At 51.2% G+C, this 26,199-nt stretch overlaps 1 protein-coding gene and 1 long non-coding RNA gene across 2 annotated transcripts in view; one reads left to right on the top strand and one right to left on the bottom strand.

Moving 5' to 3' along the window:
- The window catches only part of LOC118525077 (uncharacterized), a 56,054-nt gene extending 40,619 nt beyond the window's left edge, over positions 1-15,435 (bottom strand). Inside the window, exon 1 of the long non-coding RNA XR_013444427.1 lies at positions 14,726-15,435. This is a non-coding gene — a long non-coding RNA (uncharacterized LOC118525077). The remainder of the gene's footprint in view (positions 1-14,725) is intronic.
- Positions 15,436-15,600: 165 nt separating this feature from the next.
- TSHZ3 (teashirt zinc finger homeobox 3) overlaps positions 15,601-26,199 on the top strand; it is a 75,030-nt gene continuing 64,431 nt past the window's right edge. The window contains exons 1-2 of the mRNA XM_036122785.2: positions 15,601-15,658; positions 16,524-17,216. Coding sequence (XP_035978678.2) covers positions 17,177-17,216 — 40 coding nt within the window. The 5' untranslated portion in view covers positions 15,601-15,658; positions 16,524-17,176. The remainder of the gene's footprint in view (positions 15,659-16,523; positions 17,217-26,199) is intronic.

The raw sequence follows: 26,199 nt of genomic DNA, 5'->3' as shown, positions 1-26,199 counted from the left end.
GCTCTAAAGATGCCCCTGGCCACACTCCTGGCCTCCGGCCTCCAAATGCGAACCCCTGCCCTGCAGGCCTGGGGGTTACACAAGTTCGGTGACTCTTCTCTTGTGCTTTGCTCACCTTTCCCTTCACCTTTGCCAACAGCCTCTTTGGGAGATCCTTCTGGATAATCCTAATTTGAGTGCACCCTGTTTCTTCTGTCAGGACCCTGAACTGACACAGGACTCAGTTGGAAATGCAGGGCCCGCGCCACACAGTGTACCGAGAACAGGGGCACGAAGCACATACTAGGAGGTGCGGTGTCCCTGAGCCTTGTGTGTGGAGGGGAGGGGCTGAGCTCTGGGGCCCACAGACCTGAGTTCAAGTTCAAGCAATACCCCCCTACCCCTTCAAATGGCATGAGGTCCTTAGCACGTTCCTTACCTCTCCAGGTCTCACCATCCCCATCTGCAAAATGGGGTGAGAACACCTACATTTCAGTATTGTGCAGGTTCAATGAGATAAGACACCCACACTTCTTAGCTTGTTGCCAGGCGTGGAGTAACCCCCGAGTGCACGTTATATACACGTAGCTATACCATTATTGCTATCACCCACTGGGGCTGTCAGTCTTGTGAGCGCCAATGTCCCTCAGCCCACCACTTACAGAGACTCACTGCTAGAGGGACTAAGCCCTTCCCTCCCGCCCTGGGCTGCAGAGACTGTGGGGAAGGACACCATCCCCACCCCACACTCTGCACTACACTGAGACACCTGCATGAGGGGTCGGGGGTTAGTCAGAGAGAGAGAGAGGAAGGGAGAACCAGCAGGAGATAAAGTGTATTTTGAGAAAATCATTTGTTTATTTAAATATTGTACTTATGAAAAATACCAGAATGAGAAATATGGGTATTTGTGGTAATAATCCAAAGGAGGGTAAGGGATATAAATTATCAAAAATACAGGGAAGAATTATAAGACATTTGAAATAAAAATTTGCATCTTTAAAATAGCTCTACTTCAACCTCAGAATGAGTGTATCTTTTAAAAGCTCTTTGAAGACACTTCCCCACTCTCTTTGTCTCTTTTCTTTATAAGGGTATCTTCTCTTTAACTCCCTTTGGGAAACTTCTTATAAATGAGGATTTGCATCTCCAGGGATTACTCTGGTTAGGAAAGTGTTTTATTAAAAAAATATATGTTTGCCACAGAATGCTGAGCGATATAATTAGCTGGTCCCTTCTGTTTTATTTTAAAAGGCTGTATGGCCAAGTTCTAATTAAACATATTCTCAGGACGTTTGAAATGTGAAGGTGCCTCAGAAATGGGCACTCAGATGAAAGAAAAGGGGGTGTGGGGGAGGTAAGTGGGGCTATGGCCACAGCGCACCAGCAGGTTAGGCTCATCTCTGCTCCTGAGTGCACAGGGACCCTGATTGATAAGCCCATCCCAGCTCCCCTTCCGTGGGCCCCTGCCCTGCATCTGGGAGGTGGAGTCCCCTGCTTCCGGGGACATGGATGTGTGACAGGTTCCCGCATCTGAAGTGAGAGTTTCTCCTGTCCCCTGCCACCTCTGACATTCCTTGTGCTTTAGGATGGGTTCCTTTGCCTAGTTCTTGCCACACAGCATCACAGTGCTCCAAATGCCCATACTTCATTTTGCTTTGTGGGTTTTGGAATAAAACCTGAGGCCATGGAATCTTGCTCCTGATGGTACTAGAGAAAGCCAGGCTGGCTCAACAGAGAGAGAGGCCATGCTATGTGCTCATTTGTAAGATGGGTAGAATGATGCTTCTCTGTCTCCCTTCGGAGAAGCAAATTCCCTGGAAATAGAAATGCCCTGTCTTGCACGCACCAGGATGCTCGAGGAGCCCACAGGAGCTGACGGTTTCGAAGTATCGCTTCTGAATCCCCCCACTTTGGGGCCCCGTGTAATGCCCTCACTCTCTGTGAAACACTTCCACACCCATTAAAACCTCTTTAGAAGTGAGAGAACTCTCATTCCTTGCTGGTGGGGATGCAAAATGATACAGCCACTTTGGAAAACAGGTTGGCAGCTTCTTATAAAGTTAAACATACTCTTAACATACGACCCAGCACCCGGCGATCCCACTTCTGGGTGTTGAGACCCAGGAGAAACGGACACTTACGTTCACACAAAACCTATGTGCCCATGTTTCTGGCAGTTTTATTCATTATCACCCCAAAACTAGAAATGACCCAGTTGTCCTTTGGCTGTGTGTGGATAAACAAACTGTGGGACCTCCATACAAAACATGGATACACTCCACACACAGGTCAATCTCAAATACATTATATTAAGTGAAAGAAGCCAGACCCAAAAGGTGACATCCTGTATAATTCCACTTATATCACATTTTGGAAAAGGCAAAACTATAGGGATGAAGAACGGATCAGTGCTTCCAGGTGTGGGGGATATGGGAGTGAAGGGCAGAAGGATCCTCGGACTACAAAAGAGCAGCAGGATCGTGTTTTGGGCTGACGGAGCTATTCCAAATGTTAGTTGTGGTGGTGGTTCCATGACTCTATAAATTTGTCAAAACTCAGAGACATTGGGGGAATAAAGGGAAAACTGAAGGGGGGCAAATCACCAGAGGGGGAGATGATCCATGAGAGACTATGGACTCCGGGAAAGAATCTGAGGGTTTCAGAAGGGAGGGGGTTGGGGGGATGGGGTAGCTGGGTGATGGGTATTAAGGAGGGCACATGCTGTAATGAGCACTGGGTGTTATACATACGCAAATAATGAATCATGGAACACTACATCAAAAAGTAATGATGTACTGTATGGTGACCAACATAAAAAACAAACAAAAAAAAGAACCCTCAGAGACCTGTATACCAAAAGAGCGAATATTACTCTATGAAAATTAAAAAATGAGTTTTAGAAACCTGCAGTCTTGGTGGCCAATGTGTTGGCCATTTGAGTTTGACCCTCCCCCCAACCTTTTTCATTTTCTCCTACAAGGGATGCTCATTAACCCAATCAAGGCATGGCATTCCCTGGTGACCGTAACTGGTCCACAGAATGGGGCCCTGAAAACTGAAGGGAAGGATGGAGATCACACGGGTCAGTGAAAAGTTTCTGGTTCTCTTTTCTGTTGGGTGTGGACTAGGAAGCAAGCCATTCTACTCACCATTTGAGGTTCTCTTGAAATCACGAGACCACTGAGGATGAGCTGACGCTGAGAACACAGAGCTAAGCGATCAGAGGGCAGAGCAAACCGGGTTTCTGTTTGTATAATCAAGCCAGGATTCACCACTAGACAATTCCCTTAAGCCAGTGTGAGTCGGGGGCTGTATCACTTGCCGGCTAAAGCATCCTCGGAAGTGCACTTAGGGATCTCCTTGAACCATTTCAAGTTCCGAAACAACTTGAAACAACGTCTGTGGAACAACAGGGCATGTACCTCCAACGGAAAATGGGAAAAGGACTTGGACAGGGCCCTCAGGAAAAGGAAATCCAAGTGACCACACACATACCAAAAAGTGCTCAATCTCCTTAACATTCATGGGAACGCAAGCTGAACACAGGGAAACAGCAACCACAACCGCTAGATTAGGAAGCATGAAAAACAAGGGAAAAATAAAACTAATAATATCATAGGCTGACAAGGAGGTAGAACAATGGAAAGACTTAAAAATAGCTTCTGGGAGTGAAAAGTGACATCATCTCTTCGGAGAACCGTTGGGAGTTGTAGATCTACCCTGGACGACCGAGCAATGCTACCTCACATATATGTATCACAGATGGGCTCTTCCACACTTGTGCACAACACATGAGTAAGTGTGTTCACAGTGGCGTTTTTCATAATAGCTAAACAACTGCAAAAAAAAAAGAAAAAACCCTACTATATTGCACTGAATTTGTGGTCTACAGCTTTGAAAATGACCAACTGCATGCAGCCACAAGTTAAGTCTCACAGATATGCTGAGTGAAAGAAACAAGACACAAAATAATTCATTCAATATGATTTCACCTGTGTAAAGCTGAAAAACACAGTGATGTGCACCTGAGTGCTAAAACCACAAAGCAAGGCAATAAAGTGATCACTATAGAGGTCAACATGGTAGTGGCCTCCAGAAAAGGGGGTTCTAATTGTGAGGTGTTGGGGGGGCTTCTGGTGATAGAGTGGTGGTTACCCAGTTGTTGGTTTTATAATATTATCTAAACCATACACATGATTTACACATGCTTCTACATTTGTAACATATCTCACACACAGAAACGTAAGAAGTAAAATAATAATAATAATAATTCAGATTCTAGAGAAATGCCAGAAACCAGTCTGGTGCCATTACTACAGAATGAGTGATTCTGAGTGAGGAATTCTGGAGGAGTGGCTCCAAGGAGAGACTATCTAGAGGGTCCTCAGCTTTGCTGTACTTCATTACCATTTACCCCAGCCAGAGGCCTTTTAGAAGTATTTGCTTTTAAGGAAACATTGTATTCTTTGTCAAGTATCAATCCCCTCTCTTAAGTTTAATATGAGTGTGAATCTTATAGAGTGCTCTTACTGAGCTCTTACACTTTAGATCAGATCTGTTCCTTAACGCCAGTCTACACAGACTTAAGGTGAGCTGTTCTATCCAACGGCTTCCGATTTACCTGGAGGTCTTTCATCTTAGAAATTCAACCATCAGAAGCGGACGTGCAGGAGGCCACGCCCAATACCTCTTGAGTCAGGAAAATACGCACTATAGGGTCCAGGCATCAACCACACGCAGTTTCCTTGCAGAAAATACTTTCCAGTCTTATCTGAGTCTATTAACTCCATTTTAAATGTAAATTTAACAAGCTCAGAACTCTGTTTCCAAGAATATATCAGCTTAGAAAGAGAGAAGAGGCAGGAAAGAGCTACTAGAGCCCAGGACCACTGAGAAGCTGACACCGCATAAGAAGACAGATGGAAAAACATCTCAATTCTTCTAGGCCTCTGGGGGCATTTATTGCAGGGACAGCAATGAATTGTTAAATTAGAAATTGACTAAGTCTTTTTTAAAAAATCGGTAACAAGTGCAGTGCCCAACAAATGATTACTATTGAATGTTTAGCACACCTTCGCTTTCCAAAAAAGTAAGTTTTATAGAGATTTTCCTGCAGAGAAGTCATTCTGCGAAAATACTAGGGACATTACAGAAGCCCCCCTTATCCACGGTTCTGCTTTCTGTAGTTTTCAGTTACTCTCAGTCAACCATGTTCCAGAAGCAGATGATCCTGCTGATGTAGGGACAGGAGGCCCCTAGTCGCTAACGCTACGTCACGGTGCCTACATCACTGAGCTCACTTCATCTCAACATGGGGGCATTTTATCATCTGACGTCATCACCAGAAGAAGGGTGACTGCAGCCCTACCAGACACTTTGAGAGAGAGAGAGAGAGGGAGACCACACTCACATAACTTGTATGATAGTACATTGTTAGAATTGTTCTATTTTATTATTAGTTATTGCCATTAATCTCTTACTATACCTAATTGACAAATTAAACATCATGAGTGTACATGTAGAGGAAAAACCATAGGATATACAGGGTTTATTACCTTTCAGTTTCAGACATCCCCTGGGGGTCTTGGAACATATCCTCCTTGGAGAAGGGGGGAATATAGTAATCCTATTCCAAGTCCCTGTGAGTATAGGTGTGTGCACAGACATAAATATTTAAATATATACACGTATATGTACATATACATAGACGTCTATTGGAAAGTACCAATCTATGTTTTGTTGTGAGTGTATGGGTATGTGTGCACAGGCGTGTGCGTGGTGGTTTGGATCCCATTACAGAATTTGGGATTTGGATGGAATTCACTCTGATAGCTGAACAATTACGGAGCGGCTGCATCTTCAGAACAAAATGACCTTTTCATCAAGTTACATAACATTAAAGGTTAAAGAATGTTTGAAAGGGAGTTAATACTTTTAAAACATTGGGAAAATTGCCATGCTTTCAAAGACCTGACCAAAAGGAGAAGAAGGTGCCAGGACCGGCAGGTATGAGCACTACTGGGGGGAGGAGGCATGATATATTTGCATTGCCTGTTTCATTGAAAACTATGAATGAACCTACTTCCTCGGGAAATGAGAAGAGGCAGGCCTGTGATCGGCACAGCACAGGAGCTCACGCAAGGAACCCTTAGTGGGCTGGTTCCTAATTGCAATTTCGAAGTCACATTTCTTCCTCTCGCGAGTAGCAATGGCAGAGAGCAAATCAATGAGAGTGTCAGATTTTCCAGGCTTCTATTTTCCATCTGACCTGGATGGCGCCCATTCCAGTCACTACTAACAGGGAAAATAGAAATATCAGTGAGGCTCTTCACCATACCCCTTCCTTTAATTAGCTCCTGGAAAAACCTGGAGGAATCTGCCTTATTTGCTCTGCAAATGCTCACTCTTCCCAGAAAGTCAGGAGGCCTGGCCACCACTCTGTCTCCAGCAACTCCCCTCTTCCTTTCTTTTCGCCCCAGTCCAAGTACCTGTTTGCATCCTGGGGTGCATCCAACCTCACCCCACTTATAAGCCTGTCTTGAGGGAGGTCTGACCCTGGGGCTACCCTTGGCACAGTGGCTGGAGGAGGGGCCACCATCTGTCGTCCAACTACCTCCTGCTGAGCTCTTCACCGAAGCACCCACATGCATCAGCCCAGGTGAGCCTCACTAGTACCTGGGCAGTGGGCTCTACTGTGACTTGCCCACGGGCACACACAGCTAGTAACCCCGTTCCTCCTTCAAATCCCTGTCTGACCCTGAAAGCTCCCAGTATGTACACAAAGAGGAAAAGGTTTCAAAGGGCATCTCCAACTTTAATTGGAGTTTTCCTCCCTGAGTCCCTACTCATTACTTAAGCTGGAGAGAGCTGCCCCTATGTAGAGGTGAAGGAGATGAGGCTGAATGAGGGGTGGGGGGGGATCTGCCTGGGTCATGAGCCCCGGCCCTGCATCACAAGGTCAGAAGTCACATTCACCTGCCAAGTACACATGTGCACACCCACCTCATACCCACCACCGTGTGTTTGACCCTTCTATGCTGCCCACTGCTATTTCACTCCTAAGAGACACCAGCTAGTTGCTCTCCCTCATTTCTTCCAACTTTTGCCCCCTCATTCCTTGTGCCTCGTCTGCTTCAGGTAGGACTAGGTGCTGGGCTGGAGAGCCAGCTCTCCACTTTCTCACCTTTACTGTCTACCTTCTTGACTCTCAACGACGTGCCCTAGATAGTGCCATCCTCAAGAGGGAGCAGCTTGCATTTCTGGACACTTGAGACGGGAGTGACTCCTTGACAAATTTCACTGTTGGAGAATGACTCTGGCCCATTTTCAAGTCTCATTTGTCCTGGCCGACAGGTGAGGCCGGAGGAGGAGTAAGGAGGGTTTGTGGGCTCAGAAGGGAGGCCTCCTTGTCCTGCCAGGTCAGCCAGACCTCTAGGACGGTCTGCTCCCTTCCTATGCCTGCCCTCACTGCCTTGGGACAACAGGCTTTCTCCTGGTGGGAACCTTAACCCCAGGCATTCAAGGGGGCTGGGACTGAGGATTCTTTCCCAAGCAGGGAGGTCCTTCTTATACCTGAACCTGGCCCATCACCAGCTATTCTCCTGTGCATTCCCAGCAAGCACCTTCTCTTTAGCGAAAACATTCCTAAAAAACCTTAAATGATGCAAAAGACTTCTTTACAATTCAATGCCCCTATTTGGGCAATATATTTTGAAAGTGTTTGTAACATCTTTAAGGTGATCAAAAGTCAAATCTGGTGTTTCTCAAATTTGTATTCAGCAGCTACTATTTTTTTTCTATGTGCATTTACAAACCTTAGTTGGCCAGCCTGGGGCCAGGCTCTGATAACACCACCTGCCCCCACCTCCCCATCATCTCCCTTGCCCCTCGCCGCCTACAGATGACTGCCTGAGCTGAGTGTCTCCTAGAGAGGTAGCTAGAAGGCTCTTTGGGCAGGAACTCAGACTTCCCTTCAGCTTGACCATCTTTTGATTGGGAGGAAGGGTAGAGATCAAGCCCCGCCCCCCCCCCACACACACCATCGCCCAGCAGTTTTTGGCTGGGACCTAGTCTAAGTCCTGTTAAGATGGAAAAAGAACAACATTCTCACCAGGCCGCACCAGGGAAAGACAACTGAACTTCTAAAAACTCTGTATTTTAAAAATAAGGCTGCAGGGGTTGGGTGGTCAGGCCCCACAGTACTTGGCACAGGATGGGCTATGGGGTGGGGGGAAGGGGAGAGAGGCTCCGGGGACAAGAGATATCCCTTGGTCCTTGGCAGAAGCCAACCTAGTAGTTTGTGCAAAGCCCCCTGCTAAGTCTGGAGCCACAAGGAGGAGCCAGGCCAGGAGGCCAGCTCACCTGGTGCCTGTGGAGTCCTGTTTTCCTGCACAGCCAGAGGTCAAGCCCGTCCCTTCTATGTGCACTTGCACACTCACACTGATTTCCACACCCCTCCCGGCTGGGCATCTACAAGCTGTGCACACCTCCCTTCAGGCATGCCTTTGCACATTCATAGGAGCTCCTGCCTGGAGGTCTGGGCACTTTCTCCAGGACGAGTTTTCCCAGGGGAGGAGCTCTGCCTGCTGAGGACTATCATCAGCATACTAACATGGCCAGCTCTTCCCAGGAGCCAGGTTCCCACAGCCTAGCTAAGGTCTGCGGCCCCAGGCAGGGCACAGGCTCTGCGGTGCCCCAACCTTGTCCTAGTGTCCAGCGCCCTGGACTTTGGGGCCTGCGTGGGCACACAGTTCTCTGTTTAGGGCGAGTTGAACTTGCTGGCTCCAGAATTTCAATATAGCAGGGCTTTGGTGAAGGTATCAAGGACTTGGGTGGGCAAGGGTCTTGCCTTGAAACTATGTCAATGGAGCATCCATGCTCTTTTAACTTTAGCTGGGTTAGGAGAACCTAGGAAAGGGGTGTTGGGGTGAAGGGGTAGAGCTCTTCTTAAACCCCTTCTTCAGGGGTCACCACCTGCCTCTGCAATCCACCAACACATCCAAGTGCAAGATGTACACGGACACCACAGTGCACCTAGTCCAGGAGGCCAGCCCTGAGAGCACCCTGAACCGACAACCTCCCTGTCCCAACTCCCTCCCTACTCATCATCCCTGGGGCTGGAGCGACCGCCCCCCCCATAGCCCACCTCTAGAGGGCGCTGATGGAGAGGTGGTACTGCGAGCTCCCGAGGCGGGCTCCAGGGGGAGCCTCAGGGACTCCACCCCTAACCCCCCCGGCCTAATTTGAATATTTCATTGGCTGCCGCCAGTCTGGTCAATTTATCATGCAAATGCGGGTGCCCTCCGCGCCGGAGAGGAGCCACCGCCCGCGCGGGAGAGCGGCGCCCGATTGGTGGCCGAGACAGCGGCATTTGTAATATTTTTCTTTGGGCATCGGAGTCATTTACCAATGCCATCGTCGTAACTCCAGGCACTGAATCACAAGCCACTTAAAGGGTTTTATTGGCAGCTTTGAAACTTCTTAACATGTTCTTTTATTTTAAACCAAGTGTCAACCTATTTCTGACCTCCCCCACCCCCACCTAAAAAGCTGCAGGGACTACAAACTACCTTGCTCCCTCGCGAACTGTGCCTCGGGTGGCCGCCCCTGCCACAGAGAGGAGGACTCGACCTCTTTGGGGTGAGCGCTCGGTCGACCCGAAATAGAGAACTGTTGCGAATTCTTGTGGGGGTTGGGGAGGAACTGATAGAAGAGGAAACACAAAAAAACAACCGGAGAAAGGAGGAGGAAGGAAGAAAGAAGATGAAAGAGATGGGGGGAAAGAGAAGTGTCAGAAAGAGGAAGACAGAAGGAAGAATTCAGAGCTTCTCTGCAGAGGAGGAAAATCTTGGAGCTGTCAGAGCCTCTGAGGTCAGACCACCTGCATACAAAGAATCTGACCCTCCTGACAACCTCATCCCAAAGAACTCCAGCTCTCCTATGCTGGATATCCTGGAGATATGCACCAAGCTTCAAGAAATAAAAAAATGAGAAAGAACGAAGACCCAGCCCAATGCCCCTCTCTCTTGTACCTGTCCTACTGAGAATTGCCCTCGGTCTTTCCCGTTTGTAAATTCAGGGAGGAACACAAAACCATAATGTGTATGACAGAAAAGAAGAGCGATATAGGGAAAGAGAAAAGGAAACGAGATTCTTCCTCCTCTTGCAAATTCTCCAGCTAGTTAATGAGGTCACCAGGCATGCAAAGCTGGGCTGTCTGGTCTGCGAAGAGGGAAGAGCGGGTGGTTTGATATCTGAGACCTCCTCCTCCTCCTCCTCCTCCTAGGGTTCCTGCATAGGAGCCCGAATACAGCCTCGCATTGGGCTGCCCTGGCATTGATTTAGATCACGACTCGTGCGGGGCAGCTCTTGCATAGGCGGGAAGAGATGGGCACTTCTGCTTCCCATCTAGCAAAGTGCGGCTCCCTTCCAGCCAGAGGTGAGCCCCACCGCGGCTGCACCCATCTCCAGGGTAGTTTTTTGTTTCTGTTTTTTTAAAGCTCTATCCAGATGGTTTCCAAAAATCCATTTCATCCAGAGTGGGAAAAAACCATGCCACTCCGCAGCGAGTAATTCGGGAAATTCCCCGCGCAAGTCAAAGTAGGCGGGTGAGATTGGACTGAAGGGCATTTCGTCAGTAATTGCTCCCTCCGAAGTAGACTTAATGTGTATGTGTCCTCTTTAGACCGAAACACAAAGACATATTTTCTTTATTAAATCGTAGGTCTCCTAAAAAAAAAAAGTTTTTGAAAGTTCCGTAGATGATTGAGCTCGAAAAATAATTACGGAAGAAAGGGGAGTGAGGTCCACATTGAACCCTCCAAATCTGAAGCTGCTAGATTGAGAGCACAGGCAAGCTGGGGGGGGGTGTGATTCCCAGCCCCTCTTAGGAAACCGGAGAAAGTGGTCCCTAGGAATCACCCAACCAGGAGATGGGTATGTAGGAAGACCTGATCCCCTCGGATAACCGTGTTCCCTCCCTCCCTGTTAGGTATATAGTTTTCTTTTTTGTTTTAACACATTTATAACTGCCTGGAAATTTCGAGTCCATAAAAGTGAGGCATTGAGGAGGGGGACCTGCCGGTCCTCGCTTCCTAAGTGGCTTGGCCAGGTCAGTTTCCATCCAGAGTTCTCTAGGTCCGGTCATGCTGGCAGTTCAGGGTGTGCCCGGGGCCCCCTTGCTCTGCCCCTCCCCCAAAAGACCAGGGACATCATGCCTGGCCAGGGAAGACCACAGGCCTTGGAGTCCAGTGGTTCCTCCTGGGAATGGTGGGGATACAGTGCGCATAGTTGGGAAAACTGGACCAGACCACTCTGCTCCCAGCTACAAGAAATTTGCAAAGCAGTAAAGCCCAGGAGGGGAAGGGGTAGGAACATGTGTACCCCTGTGTGTGTGTTGGGGGGGTGCTTCATGCCCCAACACCAATTCTTGACCTTGGGAGACAGCTGTCTCCTACTTTTCTTCGAAGCTTATCTGCCCCCCTCATATCCATCCACCCCAGCTCACATCCAGGCATGCCTGATGCAGCCCCCCCCAAGGCCCCACAGAAGTGGCATTAATATACTGCTCCGATTTTCAAAGGTTTATTTCACGTCAAAACTGTAAAAGTTCTTGGGAGAATTTACAGACAAAACATCTGGTTCGTTAAAACAAAGCTACCGGAAAAAGGGAAACAAACTTCGCTGCTGTGTAAATGCACTTTTAGCAAACAGTTTATCGCCTGGCGAGGGCCTGGCCCCAGGGTCCAAATCTCTAGCGCTTAGGCAGGGGCTGAGGTCCTGGGCTCAGCTCCTGGTTGAAGTGTGCAGGTGGAGGCCGGCAGCTTCTCTGCATCACGGGGACTTCCTTTGCCTAGCCCAGACAGTAGTGTGAGGAAGAGCGTGTAAGGGGGCAGCCCCGAGGCCAGCATTCCAGGGGGGTACAGGTAGGAAGAGCACTTGGTTCCACCTCTCTTGGCATTGCTGGGCAGTCAGTGGGCTCCCCAAAGGCCCTCCACCGGGCCTGATGCCTTCACACCATGAAATGGGGGCGGGCTCAGGCTTCCTGTGGGTTCCACCCAGCGTGCCTTGTTCCTCCAAGCAGCCTGTTCTTCCCCAAGGGCACAGAGAACCCCTCTTCATGGCCTGGGTTTAGGCCCCTAAGTTCCTGGGACCTTGGCCTACCCTGGCTATCCGCCCTGGACTGGCAGCTTCAAGGACGCCTTCTTTCCTGTAGCGTGTCCCTCTGTGGCCATCCCAAATGAGGACAAACCTTGGCCTTCCTCCGTTCAGGGGGACTGTCACCCACTGGCCTCAATTGCACCTTGAACACAACCTCGGCTGCCTCCCGGCGGCGGCGCTAACCAGGCTGCTGCTTCCCCACCTCCTACTTCCTTGCTCTTGAGAGGCTTGTTTCAGGCCAGCTCCCTGCCCCTCCACCACACACTTGTTCCCAGCCAGGCCTGCGTTTGACTTTTTTTTTTTTTTGAACTCCACCGGGTGGGACTCGGGTTGGCCAAGTGCAGGAATGCTCCCCCCCGCCCCCCGCCGGGCAGACCCACGCAGGTAGGCCCGGGGGACTAGGGCCTGCAGCTCTCAGAGCTCAAAAGGTTGGAGTCACATTTCTAACCCCTGACCTGAAGAACTGGCACTTGGGAAGATTTGCACTGAACAGGGCTCAGCGCACCGCCGCGGAGGAGAAGCAGGGTACCACTGGGCCCAAGTCGCAATCTTGGGGCTCAGGAATTGTCTTCATGGCCCCTGGGAATTTTCTGGGCTCATAAACGTGACCACCCCGCTGCGGGGTGAGCCACCTAGCCGCAGTGGGAGTCCCCAGTTTCTCCTAAGGGCGTTGGCCATTGAGCATTTCGATGTGTCGCTCCACTGCTCCTCAGCCCACTTGTCCTTCTTTTGTTTTCAGAGATTTAAAAAAATCCCAGGAAAGCGGCACCTCCCAAAAGTGGGAGCCTCTAACTGGCCTAGGGGGTTACTTTTTTGCGTGACTCACTCGGCTAAGTGAACCAGGTACCTGAGAGGGAGCGGAAGCTTGCTGTTGCTTTTCAGAGGTATCTGCAACTCCTCAGAGTGGGGTAGAAAGATTTCTACAGTGTTACCTTCTGCAGAATTTTAGCTCCTCCGCTGGGCGCCAGCTTTTCCGCCCTCCAGTCTAGCGTGAAAACGGTCCGGCCGCACACCCTGGAGTGCGGTCCCTCCTTCTCGCAGGAAGGAGCCCCTGTGTGCGCGCTGTGGCCGTCTCTCCGGCCTCCTCCCGAACCGCGCAGACCTCGGCTCCCGGCGCTCGCCGGAGAGCGGCTCCTGTATCCCTTCTAACTGGCGAATCGCGGAACGAAGACAAGCACAGGTTTTGACCCGCTCCTGTAGTCGACTCTTGAGGGGGCAGAACTCAGCAGACACCCGGACAGAAATATTTGCAGTAGGAATAAAGTCAGGTAAAATGCCGCGTACAGCCACCCCGCAGATGTCCGAGCAGTAGGTCCTCCGTGCGCCCTTCCCCTGAACTTCTTAGGGGGAGGACAAGACAGACCCTTTGGCCTGGCCAAACTGATCAGGCACATATATGAAGATATTTGTCCTCTGGACAGTGGGGTGGGGGAGTAGGGGTGGGGAAAGCAACAAGAAAAGCAGGGGAACTTGCAACCACAGCGGAGGTCAGCATTCTTGGAGAATGGCGCCGGGAACTAGCCGCAAAGCTCTGGCTTCTCAAACATATGGCCCTGCCCTTTCTCCCTCTGTAAATAACATGTGAATTACAGACTTGCTGCTACGCGGACATCAGTTCTCCCTAAATCGAGTCCCCGGTTTTGCCTGGGATCCGCGTTTTCTTCCCCCTCTCTGGCTCCTCGCTGTCAGTCCGTGTCAGGCAGCAGCCAGGTGGGGCCTGGCAAAGTTTTAGCTTTAGACCTTCTGGCTAAGATCTGCCCCAGATTCGGCCCAGCTGAAGCGTATTTAAGCCCCTGCATTCAGGTACATACTGTGCTTGGTGCTGATTTGGGAAGCCTCCCTTCCTTTTCTCCTACGCCACACCCAGTCCACAGAAAAGGGGCAAAGAGAACTTGGAATTGCAAGGGCCAGGTTGACAGTGTCCCTCTCCATCTGTCCCATTCCTAGGACGACCTGCAAGACTAGTCCCGTTTTGAGGTCTTGTTAGTATTAAAGGGGGTGCGTATGGTTAAAAGAACACCGCAGAGATCAGGGTTCCAGGCTGTGCCACGCCGGGCCAGAACCCTGTTTGAGTGTCCGTGCAAGGCAGCGCGGTCGCAGTATGCACTCCGCATAGCCCGTGTTGCGCGTGACGGGCTGTCGCTACGATGTGCAGCTCATTGACACTGATGGATGCGCCAATGGTTGGACGGACAGATGTTAGGGCGGATCGCACCGCGCGCGGCGCCTGAGCGGGGGAGGGCGAGGTAGCGATCCGGCGGTGGCTGCGGGGGACTCGGAGACCCGAGCTCAGGCCGCGGCCCGCAGGGGGAGGGGGTGGAGGGAACGAGGTTTGGAGAGCAGCGCGGGGAAGGAAAGGAGGAGGGGGAGCATAAGCCAGGGCGAAACTCTCAACCTTCCGTGCGCGGCGCCCAGCGCTGTGCACCCATCACTACCGGCGCGCTTAAGTGGGCGCTCCGCTTTGGGAAGGTGAGCCGGGGGCAGGCAGGAGCTGACCTCGCGCGGCGCCTACCCTCCTCCAGGCAAGAGGCTCCCAGCGCCGCGACCAGAACCGAGAGGCCGCGGGCGGCGTCTGCCAACTCACCGTTTCCTCGTTCGCAAGAAGCGTTTCACGCCCCACGGCCGCGTCTCCCGGGCCTGGAGGGGCAGTCTCTCTAGCCTCTGTGGCCGCAGGCACCAACTGCTCGCCGCGCCCCCGCCCCCGCGTCCGCCACACACACGACCAGCCCCGGAGCCCAGCCGCAGCCTGACTCCGACTCCCCCGCAAACGCCCGGGGTCCGCACCCCGCAACTCCGAGCGCTCCTGCGCGCGCGAAGGCGCTGGAGGCGGCTTTATAGCCCGGGAGGACGGCAGCGGCACATCTGCATTCAAGGAGGCGTCTGGACTGAGCCCAAGCCCGCAGGCTGGGGGCGAGCGGAGACTTTTGATCTTACCGTCTGGGTGAGATCACGGTCTCCTGGTCTAAAAGAAAAGAAAGCATGCCTGTGAACTTTTAAAACAAACTTGCATAAACAATCACAAAGAAAAAAGATAGAGAGGGGGCAGAAGAAAAGGGGAAAAGAAACACAAGAAAAGGAAATATTTTAAAAAAAAAAAAGGAAGAAAGGAAAGAAGGAAGGAAGGAAAAAAGGAAGGAAGAAGGCCGGGGTTTGCAGCTCCGGGAACGCTCAGGCAGCCAGTCCCAGGGCGCGGGGCTCTGGCCCTCGCCGGGACTATCGGACGCGGGGCCCAAGGGAGCCCCCGGGCCCCAGCCGGCGCGCCCAGGAGCAGCGCCACCTCGGGGACCGTGGGTCTGGCGGCCGCCCCCGCACCCCCACCACCGCCGCCCGGCAGCGCCCGGAGCCAGCCCCGCCGCGGCCGCCCCATTCCCGGCCCAAGAGCTGGCCCAGGGAGACGCAATCGAGCCCGCAGCGCATCGATGCGCCGCCGCCCGCGCCGCTCCGGCTCCCGCTCAGCCGCCGCCGCCCGGGGGTCGTCCCAATGAGCTCCGGCCCACCCGCGCCCTCGCGGCCGCCCGTAAGTGAGCCCGCGTCGGCCTGCCGCCAAGGCAGCCCCGCCAGCTCCCCCTCTTCGCGGCCCGCTCGGCGCCTCGGCGACCCCAATCACCCAATCAATAATCAATTCTTTTCGCCCAGTACTGCTGGCAAGCCGGGCGCTGGGCGCGGTGGCCCCCTTTCCGGGGCGCCCCGGGGCGGGGGATGGGCTTGGGAGCCCGAGTTCCTTCCCCCGCCCCCGTCCCGCCCTCGGTTCTGCCAGCCCTAGGGGTGGGGGGCGCGGCCCGGCGCCTAAGGGGCGAGGGGCGGGGTGGGGGTGGAGGGACCGCGATCTTCCCAGGCAGAGGAGGAAACTTGGAGGCACCCCCTCCCACGCCGACCCCCGGGACGGGCCCGGGAAAGTTTGCCCGGGAAAAAAAAATTGGGGGAAGTGGCGGCGGCGGGTCCCGGGGGAGGAGCCCGGGTGGCGCGGGGTCTGAGAGTAGCCCCCACCCACTCCGGCCCGCGCCCGCCTCCTCCCTCGAGGGCGCCGGCGCCCGCCCGCGGGCCCTGGCATCCCCGGGGGGGCGCGGGCCCAGGCCCGGGGAGCGAGCTGGGGGCTTTGGACGCGGCGGGGTGGAGAGGAGTGCGGCTCGGGCGGGGCAGCGGGGGGCGGCCAGGGGGCGAGGCCGGGTGGGGAAGCCGGGCGGGCGGGGGTAAGCGAGCGCCCCGGGACGAGCTGGGCCGGGCCGGCGCCGCGCCCCTGCGTGCGCGCACTGGGCGGGGGCGGAGGGGCGGCACCCCCTCCCCGGACGGGGCGGGGGTCCTAGACAAGCCCGGGGCCGGGAGCGGGGGCGCCGCGCCCCCGCGGGCGGGCGAGTGACACGATCATCTCCTTTTCCTTTAAGCTTGCCTGTTGCCGACGCCGCCGCTCCAGCCGCGCCGCGGGCAGAAGACTGGACCGCTGAGCCCCGGGCCGCGGCGGCGGCTGAGCGCCCCCCCCGGATGCCGTGACCCCCTGCCCGGGGGCGGGGGCCGGGGCAGGACCGGCCGGGGTCGCTCCCGCGCTCCTCCTCCCACCCCTCTGCCCGCCTTCTCCCCCTCTCCCCGCCCCCCGGCCCCGAACCCCGCGCACCTCGTCTGGGGACGGGGCGGGGGGGGGGGCAGGGCCGCCGTTCCTCCCCGCCCCCTCCTCCTCGGGCCTCTGGAGCGATTTGTCAAACTTCCCATTCCGCCGGCAGCGCGATCCTCCTCCTCCTCCTCCTTCACCACCTCCTCCTCCTCTGCCTCCTCCTCCCCCCGCGCTCCTCCCTCCCCGCGCCTCCCTCGCCCGCCCTCCTTCTTCCCTCCGCACGTTCGGGGATCGCGGCGGAGCGCGGAGAGGGGGGGACGCGGAGAGCCGGGGCGCAGCAGCATCCTGCGGGCGGCCGCTCTCCGGGGGGGAGGCTGAGAGCCGGCCCGCCTCGCCCCCCCCGCGGGCCCGCCGCCCCTCCCTCCCTCTCCTCAGCCCGGCAGCGGCGGCGGCGGCGGCGGCGGCAGTGGCAGTCGCCGGAGGAGCATCATGCCGAGGAGGAAGCAGCAGGCGCCCCGGCGCGCAGCAGGTACGAGCCGCTTCCCCTTCCTCCTCCTCTCCTCCTCCTCCTCTTCCTCCTCTCGCCGCGGTGCGCCTCCGGCCGGCGGCCACCCCGCTCTTCGCCCCACTCCTCGCCTCTCTCCTTCTGCCCGCGCAGAGTAACTCCGGGGCGCCAGGCTCGCTCGCTGCTCTGCTCTCTGGGTGCGTGCGCCCGCCTCGCGTCCCGGGCGCCCCCCGGACGCCCCGCCGCGCTCGCCCTGCGCCGGTTCGCACCCACTTCGGGAGCCGCGCGCGCTCGGGGCCAACTGAGCCGGGCTGGGTCCCTGCCTCTTCAGCTCCCCGGCTGCGGAGGGGATGGGAAGGAGCCCTCTTCGGTCTCTTTCTGTGGGGGGCGGGCGGGGTCACCTGAGTTCCCTGGGACACCTTCCGTGTCCTCCCGCGGCCGGCCGGCGGGGGACAGCCCCGGTGTCTGCCGAGCGAAAGAGAGCCAGCGAGTGAGCGAGCGGGTCCCTTCGGCCACCTTAACTGCTAATCCGATTGATTCTTCATTTATTGGGCCCAACGCGGGCAAGCGGTGGAAGCCAGAGCGCACAGGGTCTGGGTATTGTCAGATGACTGTCAAGTCAATGTTAGATGCTGGCGTTCTCTCTATCCGTGTTTGTTTTCCCTTACCCCCACCCCCTCCTTCCACTGCTTCTCCCACCCTCATATCCTCCTAGCACTTAGTTCTGGGACGTGTCTGTGTACTCCCCCCCCCTTTTTTTTTTTTTGCCAGGAGTGTCAACTCCTGTTAAGACTGAGCCGATTTTTTTTCTCTTTTCTGGAAAAAGCATCATTGAAAACAAAACAAAACCCACACACATAACATTATTTTGCAATAATGTCAGTTGGGGGCATGTTGCCTGGAAGAAGGGTTTCTGGCCCTTTGCCACCCTTGATTTGATGACTGATTGATTGTCCGTCATGCTGCTGCCTTTGATCTATTCATTCCCAATAAACATCAATAAATCACTCGCAATGGTGAGGCCAAGCTCTGTGACGTCACTAGGGCCCTGTCAGTGCAACTTCGGGGATTTGGGACGGATTGCTGAGAGGACCACATATGGACGGGATGTATTTTGATATGAGTAACACTCAGATGTGCAGAGGTTCAGATGCTGCCTGAACGGGAGCGTTAAGTGGAGGTTCATTTCTTTTCTTTTCTGTTCTTCTCTTTTGGTGGAAGAAGGGAGAGCAGAGGGAAGGGTCAGGGCATTGCCTGGCGCCCTTCTTGGATGAGGGCATTGTGTTCATGCTGCCCCTGAGTGCCTGTGGCAGCCCTGGGGGTGACGGTGACGGTCATTTCCATCATGTGAGCGGGCAGTGCTCGTGGAGCTCACACATTGGCCGCACTCTGAACCAGAGTCTTCTTACACAGGGTCACGCAGAGGGAGCACTCTTCTTTCTTCTTCCAGAAAATGTACTTTCTTGTTCATGTCTTAAGAAAATCCTCGAAGAAAACGGATGTGGTTTGGGGGCATATAATGCAGGTTTTGCTCTCTGTCCTCAGTGTTGCCCAAATTTAGGAAGTTTGAAAATCCCAGCGGTGGTTCTAGGGAGGGTGCTGCCACTCAGGTCACCTCCTGGCTGATGCTTCTTGCCCATCCCACTTTCTCCTTTAAATTCCAAGCTCAAGCAATGAGCTTATCTACCCAAAATAAACTCTAAAAGTTTGGAGGACTCCTTCACAAAGTTGGGCAGTAGGAGTGTCTTGGGCTTCTTCCAGTCTTTTAAATTTTTTCTTTCCTTTTTGGATGCACATTTTAAGGTATCTGTGTGCCTCAATCAAATGAACCATATGTGATTACATCTTTACATTTAGTTTAGAACTCTCTCTACGGTTGCTTCATCTTTTCTCCTCCACCTTGCCAATCTGAGACTCTTATAGGATAACTTTCTGCTAAAAATATTAGCGAAGGAGGAAATGTACTGTTGATTTTATTTATTTATTTATTTTTAAAGCAACCTGTTCACTAACCTTCTTGCACCTTTTAAAAAGCCAGCCAGGAAATATCAGGTCAGTTAAGAAATATTCATTATATAAAAACTTGACTGCCCGGCTAATAGGAGATGGAAGAATGGTTTTGCTCTATCAAAATGACCCGTCAAAACGACTTTGTTTCATATTTGATTTAATTGTCTCTCTCCTGACAGGCACATTCATCAATAGCTTAATGGTCAATCAGAAGTTGGCAGCGTGAGTGCTTTCTTTCTTTCCCATACCCGGGTTTTGGATTTACTTTATCAGAATGCCTCTGCCTAATGGACGTGTGGAGGAGGGGGTGGAGAATGTCTGAAGGGCTACTTATTTAAGAAGAGGGGAGGGATAAAAAAAAAAAAAAAAAGGAAGAAAAAAAAAAAGAACCCTCCACATTTAGGCCGGTGCTAAGTATTCCCAGGCCAGCAAGTGAGCTGCCTGAGGTTTTTGTTTGTTGGTTGGTTTGGGTGCACGAGAAACTTCCCATTTTTTTCCCTCCTGTTTTTAGTTCTCACAGCTGCAAGTTATAAGGTTCATGCCTGCTTTTGTGGCATCCTGGGAGTGATGACAAATTGATTGCTTTGCACTGATAGAGAGTGGGAAAAAGAAAGATGTCTGCTGATTGGTAACTGGAAATCCAGTCCCCAGCAACCTTGAGAATACTCGAGAATTTTTTTTCCCCTCCAAACTGAAAGGTCCGCTCAGCCATAAAAAAAGAAAAGTTGTTTTGCCAGCTTCATTAGTGTTCACCTAATTAGCTGTAAACCTGATGGATTCCTGACAGCTTTAATGATTGGAGATGACAAGCTCGACGCAGTGTCATCCAGCAGAATTAGGTTTGCAGCTAGTTTGATGTAATCAAGTTGATATTACACAGTCCTGGCTGCCTTTAGTTGTGCATTAACTCAATTTTCTGCTGCAGGTGACAAATGGGCTTTGGTACCTGGATAATCATGTCATAGGAATTAGGGCCCTTTTAATGGTCTGGGGTAGAATAACAACCACAAAGGGCTGAGAGCTGGGTAGAGCTTGCAGACGTAGCAGACAGGTGCACACAGTCTTCATATCTAGGCCAAATGTAACATTGCTCTCCAGAAGGCCAGAGCAGCCTCCAAGAATCCCTGAAAAGACGTATTTCTGTACTTTAGGATTTTCTTTCTTTTTTTTTTTTTTTGATAGAAATTATGCATGGCTTCGTGTCTGTTCTCAAAGGGAGAGAGACGTTTCTTCACCTGCCGAAGAGAAACCTGGGCAGGAGTGTCCTTTCTCCAGGCGTGTCATTTCAAAGGGCCATACATTCGTGCTGGCCAGATGTTGCTGCCTCAGAGTAGGAGGGTTGGAGAGGCCAGTGTCCTTCAGGCAAAATGACCATTGTCCCTTGCTCAAAACGGGACTCTTACCTGGGCATGATTTTATTTTTTTTAATACGAGTGTTTTTTGAAGATACCAGAAAAAAAAAATGAGAGCAGCATTTCATAACAAATAACATTTTATCCATTCATATCCATTTTCTGGGGGGGAGGGAACTGTACAGTCTTAAAAAAAAATCGCCTCAACTTGCAAAAAAAAAAAAATCCTCAGTGCACAACAACTTGCTATTGACCTTTCGAGTCTTATTCGTTGAAAGAGAATAATCTTCTAAGGAGTTCTTGGGTGGTCACATCAAGAGGGGGAACCTTTAAGCATCTTGATTTTTGTAAAAGTGGTTTGAACCCCTTAGGTTCTGCTGGTGTTCCAGATCACTGTGGGGCCCCGGGGGGCAGGATAGGCTCGCAGTGGCAAAGCAGAGGGGGTTCGCAGTGCCAGTGGATTTGGGTATGCCTAAAACGTAGTGCGCCTGGTGCTGCCCATGTACTGTGGTCCGGGCCTTCGTAAGGCCTGTCCACACACTGGGCAGCTCCTCTCCTCTGTCGGAGGCACGTGGAGCATTCAGGAGGGCGTTTCGGCAGTAGCCCTGGGAACGTATTCGCTCTCAAGCTTGCCGCACATTTCTCCTTTGGACAGGTATTCTGCCCTGTAGCAAGGTGACAAGATGACTGGTTCGGGCTGCTCTGTGATCCGCCCCCTCGCCCCCCATTTTCCTACAAAATGTGGAGGAACAATGCACACTTGAAAAAGGAAAATCAAGAAGATGAAGGAGAGAAACAAAGAGGGCAGGAGGCAAGGGTATCCCCCTGGACATCCACCTAGGGAAGAGAATCTTCCAGAATCAGCTGCTGTGCCCCCATTATCTTGACAACTGTCAGTTAGGGCTTCAGTGCTCTCCAGGGCCACACTTGATTGTGAGCGGTGGATGTTGTCATTTTGTTCTCAGCGTTGCCTTGAGCGCGCTCATAAGCGAGCGATAGTCAATAACTGACGTATCAGCAGCTCTTCCCCAAATTGTCTCACCCGTCTGCCTTTTCCCTCTTTTTACCAAAGATTGTTCTGTAAAGCGATCAGAATAAAAGGTGACTGCTCAGGGCCCTGGGGACGCTGGGGGAAGCCCAGGTGAGGTCCCAGAATTAAAGCCTTTACTTCCTCCCCTCCCCACTTCTATTCCTGGGGTTTCTGGAAGGAGAAGGATCACTTTCTTGAGGGCAAAGTGCCTCCACCATGTTGGGGGCTTCTCCTTTCACACTGGTGGTGGCCGAGCCAGGCTGGGGCAAGGGCTGCAGTCATAGGCAGGGGAGCAGAAGGGACAGGAGCGGAATCCCCATCCTGGTGTACAACACCCATGTTAATCCAGGGACGTGAGCAGGTCACAGTTATTCTGAGTGCAGTTTGTGAGGCTTTCCTGCTGGCCCATTTTTATTCCTGCCTGTCACTGGACAAACTATAAAAATAGCTTTAGTCTGGTAGTTAAAAAAAAAAAAAAAGAAAAGAAAAGAAAGAAAAAAGAGAAAGAAAAAAGAAAAAAAAGAAGTAGGGTGTGTGTCCCCCCTCCTATGTTAGTGTGCAGCCCAGTTAGGTAGATGGGCCTTTCTTTCAAAGAAGCTGTCTCGTAACACCCCTGTAGCGTTTTCCCACAGCCCATGGAGGGAGACAGGACAGCACATAGCGGTGCCATCACTTACCCCAGACCCTCTCAGGTGTCACGGCGGCACGTGTATGTGTGTGTGTGTGCGCTTGTGTGTGTGTGTGTGTGTGTGTGTGTGTGTGTGTATTTTAGTTATGCTCCAAATTGTGGTTTCTCTGTCTGAAGTTAAAAATGAAAGGTGAATACAATATATTGTATTTGGTAACAATGATATGGACTGGTACATCTAGACAGATAATGTGCAGTTGTAATTAGACTCAATAGACAGGCAGTCATTTTTAAATTCTTTGACACATGCATAAAATAGTCATATAATAAGATAAGATGACAATTTTATGTTAGGTTGATAAAGTGTCCCGATACATGCATTTAAATGTCTGTAAGCCTTTAAAAAAATCCAGACAGATTAATTCTAGTTTCCAGTATTTGCAGTTAGTCATTAAATTAATTTTTAAATCCTACTAAACAATGGCTATGAATATGTTTTTTTTATTTTCCTTCTAGATTTTTTTTTTTTACCTGAATTGCAAGGAATGGCTACATAGACTTGGTAGCTTTCTCTAGTTTTTCAACATTGGTAAACAATTACATTAAATGTGGATGTAAAAATTCAGTTTACTGTTTGTAACCAGAATAATGCTATGCATTTTTGGAAATAAAAAAAAAGGGAGAGACAGTAATAGAGCATAATCTGCTTATGACCACTTGCCTGAACAACTGTCATACTCTAGGTTTAGGAATCTTTATTAGAAAGATTACATAGTGTCCTTGACCAAATATTGAATATTTTATAAGCCCCATTTAAAAAAGAAGACATTTCGAGCACATACACTTGATTTGATCAGCACTTAGATTCTTGGGTTTAATTACTTTCAATTCTGTAAATTATTTTAGTATTTCAACAAGAGTGGCCCAAGAGAGGTATCGGTGGGGGGGGGGGGGGGCTGAGGAGGCATTTCTCCAAAGGTCATGTTACCTGGACTTTTTGACCATCTTCTTACCTTGTTTTCTTAGATGTGTAAAGGTGTGGCTCTTGAAGAATAATTTCAATTTGTTTGGGCTTAATGATAAATTATTAATTCATATTGTCAGGACACATGTTATTAATTATGACTGTGTTTTCTTCATCCAGAACAGCTGTTGGGGAAACAGTGTAAGTTCAGATTGTCTTCAGGGGGAGGGCGCCAAAGCAAAGAACTTACCAACTCCTTGTCATCATATTCTTGGTCCCCTTCCTTTGGGAATGAAGCACTGCAGGGGCCGAGTGAAGGGGAGAGGGCGACTGTTCATTCTAGACCAAGACGGGCACTGGCAAATGCTAAGTAATGTACATTTTTTGAAAAGCAAGCCTAACTCTCAATGCTCTGTGAGTTCGGCTGGGATTCTGAAGGTGGTAATTGGTCCCTTCCCAAGTCCAGGTTTGGATGGGCTGCCCTCTTCATCCCACCAGTGCGTCTTGTTTTCTTCTTATTCTTCGGTAGACCAGAAGGTCATGGTCACAAGTCTGTAGTGACAGAAAGCAAAAATACTCTGAGTGCTTGTTTGTTCCCCAAACTGGAACCCGTCCTTAATGGAGGGCACAGCGCTGTTTGGTAATATACGTGAAATGACTCAAATTCATTTACTTTTGATTTTTCCATTCCCATCATTAAATCTAGTCCTATGTATTCAGTTTCCTCTGAGTTCTTTGAGAAATGCATGTTGCATAAAATAGGCAATTTTTAATGAACAATTTAATGTAAATGGGTTTTGAATTTAAATTAATATTAATGAAGCCTTGAGTGAATTTATTTTGCATACGTAAAGACTTGTAAGTCTTTCACCCATGTGCTTTCTCCTTTATGTAGTAACATTGGTTGGGTGGATTAACTTGCGCCTTTTAAAGATTTACACTTAAAAAAATTAAATTGATTTTATATGTCCAATAGCACCAACATATTATTAGGCAAAGGTGTTACTTAATTTAAAGAAAATATACCTCATTTCCTATTAAACCTCTGAGTTTCCATTACCCTGTTCTTCCTGCAAGCTGCTTTCGCTTTGGCATTTGCTGCTGGGGAAAATACATACCAACAATAGTTACTACAATCAAGATGCTTTCTTTCTTTGGCTTACCTCTAATGCATTATGTATCCTGGAATGATGGGGAGTTCTGTAATTAATTCTGTTAGATGTAATTGCTATAATCACTTTGATGTTACACATAATAAAGGTAATATGGTAAGCACATAAAAAATATAAACACCTTATTGTAACACTACTACTAAAATTCCTTCTCATCAAGTCTGGTTTATAGACAAGTGTTCTTAACTAGTTTTGGTCATAGGTGACAATTTATCCAAGCCGTGTTCATTGATATTCCAAAGGAGAGTCATTTATTGGAAAGGATGGGCCTTGTCTTGGAGAGATCTCCAAGCTGGTTGCCTAGGAATCTTAATGCCCTTTTCCTTAAAGATGTGGCTAATTAGAAAAGGTGACCATTCTCTTCTGTAGAGGAGAGAGGTAAGCGCTCCAGAAACAGCCATGGAACGAGGTAAGAAGAGGGTGGCATAGGAGGGGAAGAGATGCTCCGAGAAGTGATAGCCGGGGTTTCAGATCAGAAGAGGTGCTGTTCTGAAGGTTTTCTCATGGTGTGGGATTATGGGAAGTGCCGTGTGTGTGTGTACACGCGTGTGCGCATGCATGGCATGTGTGTACGTGTGCGTGTGTGTGTGTGTGGGTGTGCGAGAGCACGCTAGAGCATGTGCTCATGGTTAACCAGAGAAGGCCCCCTTTCTGTAAGTGCAGGGACATTCATACGGAATAAAGGCTTTCTTGCTGCTACTATTACTATTCTCCATCTTTCACGGGGGACCTTGGGGGCCATGCCTAACTGTTGCACCATGTGCCAGGGAGTTTGGCTGATGTTGCCTGTTGGACAGAACCCTTGGTGGTATTTGAGACCTGCCCCCAAGCCTTGGTGCACCTACCCTGGATGCAGGCCACCATAGGACGGAAGAGAACTTTGCCTGAGACCCCATGCACATAATCCTCGTGGGATGTTTCCAAACATGTGTAAATTATTCTTTGCCAGGGCAGCTTGCAGGAGGTGGAGAATGTGGTGGCTGAAGAAGCTTGTCATTTGATTTTTTTTTTTCTCTGTGGCTATCCTGGAGTCAGACTAGCGCGGACATCGGTTTGACTCTCGTCCCCAGATGCACCCCATCCCGTGTGCTACAAAGAGGTCATGAAACCTCATGATCCAGAGTCAGCTTTACAGCCTGGATGGGAATCCTCCACACTTATATTTTATTTTGCAGTGAGTTGTAAGTGCCAAAGCACAGGAATCAGTCATACACAGAAATCAAATGAGAGAGTATACGTGTGAGGAGGGGCTGCCAGAGTCCCTTTGGAGGAAGCTCAGGGTGTTTTTCCGATGGCCATCAGATGGACAGTGACAGCCGTGAGTCCCTAGACCGTGCCCTGGGCCCGCAGAGCTTGGTCTGGCCGTGGCTCTGGTCAGCTGGGCGCAGACCAGGCCAGGGGAGAGCAGGGTGCTGCTGCAGAAGGCCTGGCAGGGCCTGCCTCCTGGGCGCTGGGCCCAGGGCACCCTGCCTGCCAGGTGAGAGGGTCCTCGGGTCTGGGCCCAGGGCCGGGCTACAGCCAGGCAGCCACCAGCCCTCCTGTGGTGAGCCTGGGCTGGTTTTGATGGCCAGGATGATAAAAGGTCTGAGAACTCCATAGGCCCCTGTAATCAGGGCCAGCACTGACATCCTTCTCAAATTTGACAGCTTCTTCCTTTTCTCTTCTCACAGCCAAGCCTTTCTCAACCGAATTTCCCCGCCCTCCCCCTCTCCCCTCCCTCCCTCCCTCCCTGCCGCCGCTCACCCCTTCCCTCCCTCTTCTTTCTCTGTGCGTCTCTCCTGTTTCATGTTCTTGATCAGTCTCAGATGCCTGGAATTATTTTTTTTCAGGCGGGAGGGGGAGTGTTGCTTT

Source organism: Halichoerus grypus, chromosome 15 (assembly GCF_964656455.1).
Source record: "Halichoerus grypus chromosome 15, mHalGry1.hap1.1, whole genome shotgun sequence".
Lineage (NCBI taxonomy): Eukaryota > Metazoa > Chordata > Mammalia > Carnivora > Phocidae > Halichoerus > Halichoerus grypus.
This window is presented reverse-complemented; position numbering and strand designations above follow the sequence as displayed.